Raw genomic sequence first — 11,404 nt, 5'->3', positions numbered from 1 at the left:
CCTCATTTTCAGATTGGGCATTAAAGCCCTGCCCTGAAGGATGGTGAGATGGGAAAGCAGGAGTCTGGGCTGGGGGGACAGGGACGCAGAGGGGCAGGGCTGGGAGGGTGGGGGTCTGGCTGACTTCACTTCTCTCCTGGGGGTGAGGGCTCCTGTGGTCCTGGCCAACTTGCGGGGGCTGGAGCCACCTTCGGGTGGACCTGGCAAGGGTGCTGGGTGTTTTCTGGGTGGATTAGATTGGGGAATGTTCCCTATCTCCAGCCCTTGGGGTGCAGTAGAGTCTGGGGGCTGCAGGCTAGGGAAGGGGGAGGCTCTGGAGCGGTCGGCCTGAGCCTGATAGAGAGGAACTTTCTCCAGGTGTCAGGGACGTGGTATCTGAAGGCCATGACGGTAGACAGGGAGCTCCCTGAGATGAATCTGGAATCGGTGACACCCATGACCCTCACAACCCTGGAAGCGGGCAACCTGGAAGCTAAGGCCACCATGCTGTGAGTGTCTGCCAGCCAGCCGGGCAGCCTGCAACCTGGTCTAGGGCCTTCCCTTTCCCCACCCAGGAGAGCTCTGGTGCTGGGGAGGTGGGCAGACCTGCTGGGAGGCCTCTCTCAGCCCTGCCTGCTCAGGCAATGCTTGAGGGCAAACTGTGCCAGTGAGGTGCCTCAGCTAGAGGGGGCCTGAGGGAGTAAAGGCCCCTGTGGGCTATCAGGGGCAGTGCTGGGTACCACCCACCACCTCCTCCGACTAGGGAATATCTGGTGCCGTGCAGGCCCCTTTGGGAAAAGGTGTTTACCCTCGATCAGAGTCAGAGCCAGCAGGCAGGGCTTGCAGACTCTAGACTTGTAGTCTTGGCAGTAAATTTCTGCTTTGGAGAAGCGCAGGGATGGGGCTTGCAGAATGACCAAGAGGGGGCATAGGACACCATGGAGAAGACCCCCTTGAAGTCCCTGTGTAGCGCTCACCTGTGCGGCTCTCACCTGTGATGCTTCCACCCGCGTGGCTCACATCTGTGACTTCCCACCTGTGTGATTTCACCCGCGTGGCTCCCACCTGCACAACTTCCCACCTGTGTGGTTTCACCCCCGTGGCTCCCTCCTGAGTGGCATGCAGTGCCTGTGCTCCGGTCCTGGGGGCTGACCCTTAGGAAGTCACTGACCCTGGCAATGACCCTGATTTTTTTTTTCCCCAAAAGCCCCTCACTGAACCTTTCCCTCTCTGGGCCAGATGATGATGGATATGAGGCTTGTCCCTGAATGTCTCTAAAAGGAAGAATGCAGCTGGCGGGATGAGGCTCAGGCCTATGCCACAGACACTGCCTGCAAACCAGGCAGCCCGGGTGCGTCTGGCAGGAAATGTGTTGGGGGCCGGGGGGGGGGGCGGCGTTGGGAAGGCAGCCACCAGGAAGAGCGGTGCAGAGCTCCTGGCCACCTCAGGAGACCCCGGGAACTGCCGCATGGGACCTGGAGGGGTCGCTGGTGCCTGGGTCTGAGATGCAGAGAAGCACCCTCCTCCACGGGCCTGTGGCAGACTCGGGGCCAGCTTTGCAGGACATTGCAGCGTGGCTGCTCCAGGGCCGGGGGAGGCACAGGTGAGGGCCGCTTTGCCAGGGGGTTCTGTTTTCCAGGATAAGTGGCTGGTGGCAGGAGGTGAAGGTCGTCCTGGAGAAAACTGACGAGCCAGGAAAATACACGGCCGGTGAGTCCCGGAGCCTAAGCCAGAGCCTGAACTCAAACACACGCTGGATGTCGGGGGGCAGCCAGTGCCTTTTTGGGGTGGACTTTTGGCCTGCTGCCCCTGACTCCACTAAAAGCCCACTTTCCTCTCCCACTGGTCAATTTGCTTTAGAAATGTGAACACCTGACCCCAAACACCAGGTGTGACGGGTTTGTCCCTGGGTGGACCCTCTGGGCTTTCCCTGTAGCCCTGGCTGCGGCTCTGGCAGGGCCAGGAGCAGAGTCGTATTTGGCTGCGGGGGGCTGCACCCCAACTCCCACCTCTACAGACCTCACACCCGGAGGAACCCCCCTGACTCACTGGTTTGGGATGTGGCCGCCTCTCGGGTGCATCAGGTTCCTGGGAAGTGGGGGTCCCATGGCCTGGGGCTCAGGCCTGGTGGGGAACCTGGGTCAGGGAGCTCTGGGAGGCTGGAAGGGTGCAGGAGCTGTGGGGCTTGCTGGGCCTGGCAACGCACGCTGTCCCGGGATCCTCTCTGAAGTCCCTGGCGGCTAATTCAGGAATGTGCTGCTGTCTTTCTGCAGATGGGGGCAAGCACGTGGCATACATCATCAGGTCGCACGTGAAGGACCACTACATCTTTTACTGTGAGGGCGAGCTGCACAGGAAGCCGATCCGAGGGGCGAAGCTCGTGGGTGGGTCCCGCACCCCCACCCTGCAACCCATGCCTCCACCCGCCCTCCCTCCTCCCTCGGCCTCCTGCACCCTCTTCCCCATGGGAGAAGCCACTGGGACCCAGGAACCCACTGCAGTTTCCTTAGGATGAGTTTTCCTGATAAAGGCCCCAATTCCCACCCTGGAGTTCAGGATTTGGGATGCCCCGGCCTCGGTCTCTGCAGCAGAGGCAGGAAGGAGCCACAGCTGTCGGCACAGGGGCTCAAAGGTCACACGTGTCCCAGAGTGGCCCAGGCCCTCCCCCGGGGCAGCTCCCTGCAGTGTCATCCTTGAGCGCGTTCCTGTGGGGTGTCCAGCAGGGGAGAGGAACGGGGATGTGAGCAGGAGTCTGCGTGGAAAGAACGTTCCAGCTCCCGGGGTTGAATTCCAGATGCAGTGGCTCCCACAGACGGTGGCGCATCAGTGCCGTCCCTGTCGGAGGACGAGGCCGGTGAAGGCTCCTGAGTTCTCCCTGGAGCCAGGGGTGTGCGAATGACAGAGGAATGGGACAGGCGGTGCCCTGGTGCCCCCGAGGGGAGAGGCGCTTCCTCCAGGGCGGGCCTGTCCCGCAGTCCATTCTCACTGCGGGAGATGCTTGGGGATGGACGGAGAGCCCTTCCCATTCTCCCGGTTCCGCTGCTGCGGGAGCCTTCTCAGCCGTGCACGGCACCCCGGTCCCACTTTGCCAGCCTGAGGACCTCTGGGTTCAAGTCCCCCCACGGTGGGCGAGGTCCCTCTCCCCAGGCTAGCTCAGGCCTCCAGGCTGGGACGGGGTGCCGTCTGCCCAGTGCTGCCTTGAGCACCCACATCTTGTCCTGGCACCCACAGGCAGAGACCCCGAGAACAACCTGGAAGCCTTGGAGGACTTTGAGAAAGCCGCGGGAGCCTGCGGAGTCAGCACGGAGAGCATCCTCATCCCCAGGCAGAGCGGGAGGAGGCATGGCCCTGCAGAGCCCCCCATGTCCCCGCATGGGGACATCAGCAGAGCCACGTTGCACGGGCGCATAACTGTGCTGCGTCTAATTCTGGCTTTGTCCTTCCTGGGGTGGTGGAGCTGGTGGCTGATGAGGGGCCCCGGTCCTGACTGCATTCCTGGGGTCTCCTAATGCCTGTGCTTCCTTTTCCTGCAGAAACCTGCTCTCCAGGGAGCGATTAGGGTGAGCAAACAACTTTAGAGGACATTTGAGAAAATCCAGCCCTGCTCAGTGGCGCTTCAAGAAGCCCTGGGGTATGTTTATTGCGGCACTACTCACAATAGCAAAGACTTGGAACCAACCCAAATGTCCAACAATGATAGACTGGATTAAGAAAATGTGGCACAGATACACCATGGAATACTCTGCAGCCATAAAAAATGATGAGTTCATGTCCTTCATAGGGACATGGATGAAGCTGGAAACCATCATTCTCAGCAAACTATCGCAAGGACAGAAAACCAAACACCGCATGTTCTCACTCATAGGTGGGAATTGAACAATGAGAACACTTGGACACAGGAAGGGGAACATCACACACTGGGGCCTGTCATGGAGTCGGGGGTAGGGGGAGGGATAGCATTAGGATAAATACCTCATGTAAATGACGAGTTAATGGGTACAGCACACCAACATTACACATGTATACATATGTAACAAACCTGCATGTTGTGCAGATGTACCCTATAACTTAAAGTATAATAAAAATATATATATGTGTATACATATATGTATATATGTGTATGTGTGTAGATATACATATATATGTGTGTGTGTATATATGTATGTGTGTATGTGTGTGTGTGTATATATATATGTGTATATATATATAAAAAAAACTCAATTCTGGCCAGGCATGGTGGCTCACGCCTGTGTTGCCAGCACTTTGGGAGGCTGAGGTGAGAGAATCACTTGAAGCTAGGAGTTGGAGACCAGCCTGGGCAACATAGCGAGACCCCAGCTCTACCAAAAAAAAAACCCAAAAATTAGCCAAGCTTGCTGGTGCACACCTGTAATCCCAGATACTTGGGAGGCTGAAGTGGGAGGATTGCTTGAGCCCAGGAGGTCGAGGCTGCAATGAGCTATGATCATGTCACTGCACTCCAGCCTGGGGGAGAGCAAGACCCTCTCCACAGAGGCCTGAGCGCCTTCCAGGTTGTTCCTACCCCGGTGCGCAGCCTCGGCCCTGGGGTAGAGCTGGCTCCCATTTCTGTTATTTCTGTGGTTTGAGAGTCCTCTTTACCCGTTGGTAGCCCCTCTCCTGTTACCAGTTGGGGATTCTTTACAGTAATTTGCTCTTCAAATGACTGCGCGACCTGTCTCCGACACCCTCTCTGTGTGAACCACGGCCTTTACTTTCTGAATTTGGACACTTTGACATCTGGGGCCTTGCTAACCCTGGAGAAAGTGCTTCTCCTGGAGTTGGCTAATTTCTAGAAATAGCAGATGACTTGTCTGTAAGTGTGCCTTCCATATGCAAACCAACCAGTCCAGAGCCTACACCCTCCCCAGGGCAGGTACCATCTGTAAGTGTGCCTTCCATATGCAAACCAACCAGTCCAGAGCCCACATCCTCCCCAGGGCAGGGACCAGACAGCTAGGGACAGCCAGCCCTCACACCCCAGGGCCTGGGACATTATTGAAACCAGCCCGCCCTGAGCCTGTTTACCCTGCTTCCTCCGTTCCTTCCCGTGGGAAACGTGGGAACCGCAATGCAGGCTCCGCCCGGTGCCTCCAGACAGGCCCTGGTGCTTCCGTGAGGCCCCGCCCCTCCTGTTTCTAGGGGCCTAAGTGTAATAAGCCTCCGTCCCACAGTCATTCCTATGGCTGTGTCTTCCCCCACCAGCCTAAAGCAAACCCTGGGAACCCTTCAAACACCTGCAGCACAGAGTCCTTTCTCCATGTTATGTGGGGCCATCCTGGTGTCCCAGCCCCTGTGAATGAGGCCACAACACCAGCTCAGCCAGTCCTGGAAGCCATCTGAGAGCTGCTCTCCCGCTCAAGACAATGTGTGAAATAACGGCATTTTGGATACGTTGTCACCAGTGAGCCAAGCTGAATGCTAGCTAAAGCGGTGAGGACAGGTTTTATTCAGCAACTTCTCAGAGCCAGGGACAGACTGGTTCCATGCCACTTTGTGCAGGGGAGAAGGGGTGTTGTGAAGGGAGAGTGGTTGGGGGTGCGGGAGGGAGTGGGGGCTCCAGTGAAGAGTTACAGAGTGCTGGCCAGGGTCAGTGCAGTGGGACCAGCTGTGTGGCAGTTATGGAAGGAGGACTCTATCCCCCAACAGAGTCTGGAAGAAGGAGGCCCATTCTTCCTGAAGGTCACATTTCTAAGGAATGGCTCTCAGGTCCTTGAGAATGACACTTTTTTTTTTTTTTTTTTGGAGTCTTGCTCTGTCACACAGGCTGGAGCGCAGTGGCACGATCTCGGCTTACTGCAACCTCTTCTGCTTCCCGGGTTCAAGCAATTCTCCTGCCTCAGCCTCCCGAGTAGCTGGGATTACAGGCACGTGCCTCCACGCCCGGCTAATTTTTGTACTTTTAGTAAAGACAGGGTTTCACCATGTTGGCCAGGCTGATCTTGAACTCCTGACCTCAATTGATCCACGCACCTATGCCTCCCAAAGTGCTGGGATTACGGATGTGAGCCACTGCACCCAGCCTGAGAAAGACACTTCTGCATTGTAGGAGAAACTCAGACTTCTCAAAGGGGCAGAGGAAGGAGTCACAGGTGTAAGCCCTTTTTAGCAAAAGCTCTAAGAAGGGGCAGCTGGGTGCTGGCCAGGACACACAGCAAATTCACCTGCAGTGCCGAGCTCTCAGGCAAGCATTTAGGGGGCTGGGGCCACCCCAGGGATGCGCCTCCTGCTGTTGGATGCCATGAGAGCTTGGCGATCTCCTGTCTCCTGGTGCAGGGGCTTGGGTGGAGCTGATCCATGCCGAGAGCTCTGCCGTGCTCAGTACATACGCACTGACACACTCAGCACATACGCACTGACACTCAGCTTGGGTCCACGTCGGAGCGCGGTTCTCCTGGTGTAAAGCCCCTAGAATCCACCCCTACACAACTGCCTCGGGGTAAGATGTCTGAGAAAGGGAAGTCTCATCTCCTCACGCAAAGGAGGAGGGGATGACTCTGCCCAGGCAGGTTCAGGGGGATTGGGGAGGGGAGGAGGGGATGACTCTGCCCAGGCAGGTTCAGGGGGATTGGGGAGGGAAGGAGGGGGTGATTCTGCCCCGGCAGGTTCAGGGAGATTGGGGAGGGGATCAAGATTCTCACTTCCATCTGAGATCACATAAATGTCCCAGTTCTGTGTGTCATGGTCCCACTCCTTAAGCAGTGACCCAACTTTCACATAAAACACTTGGCGACTTTTGAATCCAACTCACCGTGCAATCCACACTATTAAATGTGGAGTCTGATTTTCAGCCATTTCTGCTCTGTGGCTGCAAGAATGAAATATTATTCTAAGGTCAGGATGGAACATCTCCAGTGTCTTGCCTGTTACTCAAGCTCAGACCTTGGCATTTCCTTTCTGAAAGCCCCAGATCAGTCAGGCAGCCCCCGCCCCATTCTCCCTGCAGTCATTACCACGTTTGTGGCCAAGCACAGCAGCCAGTTGGCTTCCCAAAGCCTTGGTTCCAGTGGGTGCCACGTCCCAATGAGCAACCACAGCAAACAATTTAGGGAATTGTGGTGTCACTTCATGCCGTGCCCATGAGTATCCCATTTTCCATCGACGAGATGCCCTCCCTGCATCTGTGCACACCCAAGCAATCTGCACACGTGCCTGTAGACATGAGAAAGCCCTGTGGTTGACAAGGGTGGGAAGAACGACTCCAAAGTTCCACTGAGTGAGGGGGAGAAGTCAAATAATTCCAAATGCTTTCCCTCCTTGAGCTGCAGGAGAAAACTGTGAGGAAACGCATCCTCTGGTTGTGAGGCTGGGACTGGGAATAGATATTCATGCTCCCCTTCAGTCAATGGTGCGTAGGGTCTTAGAACGCTTTCATTTGTTGGTCAAAAAACCCACAACCACAACCGAGCATGCAGGTTTTGCTGAGACAGCTTCAGATGCTTCATTCCAGCTCTTCTTTTCAGTATGTTTCACGGGGCTAAAACGAAGGTTGGCAGGGCTGGTTCCTTCTGGAGGCTCTTGGGGAGGAGTCTGTCCCTGCCATTTCCAGCTTCCAGAGGCCTCCACATGCCTTGGCTTGTGGCTCCTCCTCCACCTTCAAAGCCAGCAGCACAGCCTCTTCTACTTCTGTTCATAAATATTCTCTCTCCCCACCCTCCTCTCTCTCCCTCCCTCGCTCCCCAGCCTCTCTCCTATAAGGGCCCCTGTGATAACAGTGGGCCCACCCAGATAATCTAGGGTAATTGTTCATCTCAGATCCTTCACTGAATTATGTCTGTGAAGTCCCTTTTTTTTTTTTTTTTTTCTTTTTTATTGATCATTCTTGGGTGTTTCTCGCAGAGGGGGATTTGGCAGGGTCACAGGACAATAGTGGAGGGAAGGTCAGCAGATAAACAAGTGAACAAAGTTCTCTGGTTTTCCTAGGCAGAGGACCCTGCGGCCTTCCGCAGTGTTTGTGACCCTGGGTACTTGAGATTAAGGAGTGGTGATGACTCTTAACGAACATGCTGCCTTCAAGCATCTGTTTAACAAAGCACATCTTGCACCGCCCTTAATCCATTCAACCCTGAGTGGATACAGCACATGTTTCAGAGAGCACAGGGTTGGGGGTAAGGTCACAGATCAACAGGATCCCAAGGCAGAAGAATTTTTCTTAGTACAGAACAAAATGAAAAGTCTCCCATGTCTACCTCTTTCTACACAGACACGGCAACCATCCGATTTCTCAATCTTTTCCCCACCTTTCCCCCCTTTCTATTCCACAAAACCGCCATTGTCTTCATGGCCCGTTCTCAATGAGCTGTTGAGTACACCTCCCAGATGGGGTGGTGGCCGGGCAGAGGAGCTCCTCACTTCCCAGTAGGGGCGGCCGGGCAGAAGCGCCCCTCACCTCCCGGACGGGGCGGCTGGCCGGGCGGGGGGCTGACCCCCCCACCTCCCTCCCGGACAGGGCGGCTGGCCGGGCAGAGGCGCCCCTCACTTCCCCGACGGGGCGGCTGGCCCGGCGGGGGGCTGACCCCCCCACCTCCCTCCCGGAGGGGGCGGCTGGCCGGGCAGAGGGGCTCCTCACTTCCCGGTAGGGGCGGCTGGGCAGAGGCGCCCCTCACCTCCCGGACAGGGCGGCTGGCCGGGCGGGGGGCTGATCCCCCCACCTCCCTCCCGGACGGGGCGGCTGGCCGGGCGGGGGGCTGACCCCCCCACCTCCCTCCCGGACGGGGCGGCTGGCCGGGCGGGGGGCTGACCCCCCCACCTCCCTCCCGGACGGGGCGGCTGGCCGGGCAGAGGGGCTCCTCACTTCCCAGAAGTGGCGGCCGGGCAGAGGCGCCCCTCACCTCCCGGATGGGGCGGCTGGCCAGGTGGGGGGCTAACCCCCCCACCTCCCTCCCGGACGGGGCGGCTGGCCGGGCGGGGGGCTGACCCCCCCACCTCCCTCCCGGACGGGGCGGCTGGCCGGGCAGAGGGGCTCCTCACTTCCCAGAAGTGGCGGCCGGGCAGAGGCGCCCCTCACCTCCCGGATGGGGCGGCTGGCCAGGTGGGGGGCTAACCCCCCCACCTCCCTCCCGGACGGGGCGGCTGGCCGGGCCGGGGGCTGACCCCCCCACCTCCCTCCCAGACAGAGCGGCTGGCCGGGCAGAGGGGCTCCTCACTTCCCAGTAGGGGCGGCCAGGCAGAGGCGCCCCCCCCCACCTCCTGGACAGGGCGGCTGGCCGGGCAGGGGGCTGATCCCCCCACCTCCCTCCCGGACAGGGCGGCTGGCCAGGCGGGGGGCTGATCCCCCCACCTCCCTCCCGGACGGGGCGGCTGGCTGGGCGGGGGGCTGACCCCCCCACCTCCCTCCCGGATGGGGCGGCTGGCCGGGAGGGGGGCTGACCCCCCCACCTCCCTCCCGGACGGGGCAGCTGGCCGGGCAGAGGGGCTCCTCACTTCCCAGTAGGGGCGGACGGGCAGAGGCACCCCTCGCCTCCCGGACGGGGCGGCTGGCCAGGCAGAGGGGCTCCTCACTTCCCGGTAGGGGCGGCCGGGCAGAGGTGCCCCTCACCTCCCGGACGGGGCGGCTGGCCGGGCGGGGGGCTGACCCCCCCACCTCCCTCCCAGACGAGGAGGGAGGACGCTCCTCACTTCTCAGACGGGGTGGCTGCCGGGCGGAGGGGCTCCTCACTTCTCAGACGGGGCGGTTGCCAGGCAGAGGGTCTCCTCACTTCTCAGACAGGGCGGCCGGGCAGAGACACTCCTCACATCCCGGACGGGGCGGCAGGGCAGAGGTGCTCCCCACATCTCAGACGATGGGCGGCCGGGCAGAGACGCTCCTCACTTCCCAGATGTGATGGCGGCCGGGAAGAGGCGCTCCTCACTTCCTAGATGGGATGGCGGCCGGGCAGAGACGCTCCTCACTTTCCAGACTGGGCAGCCAGGCAGAGGGGCTCCTCACATCCCAGACGATGGGCAGTCAGGCGGAGACGCTCCTCACTTCCCAGACGGGGTGGCTGCCAGGCAGAGGCTGCAATCTCGGCACTTAGGGAGGCCAAGGCAGGCGGCTGGGAGGTGGTTGTAGCGAGCCGAGATCACGCCACTGCACTCCAGCCTGAGCGCCATTGAGCACTGAGTTAACGAGACTCCGTCTGCAATCCCGGCACCTCGGGAGGCCGAGGCTGGCGGATCACTCGCGGTTAGGAGCTGGAGACCAGCCCAGCCGACACATCGAAACCCCGTCTCCACCAAAAAAATACGAAAACCAGTCAGGCGTGGCGGCGCATGCCTGCAATCGCAGGCACTCGGCAGGCTGAGGCAGGAGAATCGGGCAGGGAGGTTGCAGTGAGCTGAGATGGCAGCAGTACCGTCCAGCTTCGGCTCGGCATCAGAGGGAGACCGTGGGGAGAGGGGAGAGGGGAGAGGGGGGAGGGGAGAGGGGAGAGGGGAGAGGGGAGAGGGGGGAGGGGAGAGGGGGGAGGGGAGAGGGGGGAGGGGGGAGGGGAGAGGGGGGAGGGGAGAGGGGGGAGGGGGGAGGGGAGAGGGGAGAGGGGAGAGGGGAGGGGGAGAGGGAGCTCTATCTACCACACAGTCCTTCTCTGAATCTGTGAAGTCCCTTTTACCATACACACACCCACAGGGCCAGGGATGAGGATGTGGACATCTTCAGGGGACCATTATTCAGTCTACCACATACACGCATCCACAGGGCCAGGGATGAGGGTGTGGACATCTTCAGGGGACCATTATTCAGTCTGCCCATGGGGGGAACTGGCAATCAATAGGACTGCAAGTAAATGAACAGGGTGTCTCCGGGGAGTGATGTGTCCTAATGGAGCGCAGCTCAGGGAAGTGACAGGGAGAGGAGGGGCTGCATCTTCCATTGTGTAGCCTGGAGAGGCTTCTCTGGGGAGGTGGTTTTTAAAATTTTTATTTGATATATATTTCACATGCCATCATACTCACTCTTTAAAAGTGCCCAATTCAGTGGGTTTCAGTAAATTCACAAGGCTGTGAAACCATCACCACTATCTAATTCCAGGAGATCTTCATCATCTTACAAAGGTCCCCATGCCCGTCCGCTCTCACCCCCATTCTTCCCTCCACGCCCCAGAACCTCTCATCGACTTCCCGTCTGCATGAACTTGCCTGTTCTGGACACTTCATAGAAATGGAATCATATATATGTGTTTCTTATGCCTGGTTTCTTTCCCTTAGCATAATGTTTCAACGTTTGCTCATGTGGTAGCATGTGTCGGTATTTTCTTTTTATGACAGAATAATATATCATTGTGTGGATAATACCACCTTTTTTATCCATTCATCCATTGGTAGACATTTGAGTTGTTTCTACTTCTTGGGTTTTGTAATGTTGCTAGGGACATTTGTGCATAAATGTTTTCGTGGGAACATATGTTTTCATTTCTCCTGGGTGTATACC

The 11,404-nt window shown here is 58.4% G+C and overlaps 1 protein-coding gene across 1 annotated transcript; it reads left to right on the top strand.

Annotated features, from left to right (window-relative positions):
* The first annotated feature begins 384 nt into the window (after positions 1 to 384).
* Positions 385 to 4,035, top strand: LOC464914 (uncharacterized). Its single transcript, XM_009457611.4, has 5 exons — positions 385 to 488; positions 1,261 to 1,469; positions 1,588 to 1,689; positions 2,253 to 2,363; positions 3,211 to 4,035. The coding sequence occupies exons 1-5, from the start codon at positions 385 to 387 to the stop codon at positions 3,486 to 3,488; spliced, it is 804 nt and encodes a 267-aa protein (XP_009455886.4). The 3' UTR covers positions 3,489 to 4,035.
* Positions 4,036 to 11,404: the final 7,369 nt, after the last annotated feature.

Source organism: Pan troglodytes, chromosome 11, assembly GCF_028858775.2.
Source record: "Pan troglodytes isolate AG18354 chromosome 11, NHGRI_mPanTro3-v2.0_pri, whole genome shotgun sequence".
In the NCBI taxonomy this organism is placed as follows: domain Eukaryota; kingdom Metazoa; phylum Chordata; class Mammalia; order Primates; family Hominidae; genus Pan; species Pan troglodytes.
Note: the sequence above shows the minus strand (reverse complement) of the source record. Positions and strands in the feature narration are given on the sequence as shown.

What these genes read in the sequence shown, in the direction of transcription:
- LOC464914 (XM_009457611.4), top strand. Translation starts at nt 385, where the DNA reads ATGACGGTAGACAGGGAGCTCCCTGAGATGAATCTGGAATCGGTGACA. An exon ending in GAAGCTAAGGCCACCATGCT is followed by an intron (nt 489 to 1,260) that starts GTGAGTGTCTGC and finishes TGTCTCTAAAAG; the next exon opens with GAAGAATGCAGCTGGCGGGA. An exon ending in GCCAGGAAAATACACGGCCG is followed by an intron (nt 1,690 to 2,252) that starts GTGAGTCCCGGA and finishes GTCTTTCTGCAG; the next exon opens with ATGGGGGCAAGCACGTGGCA.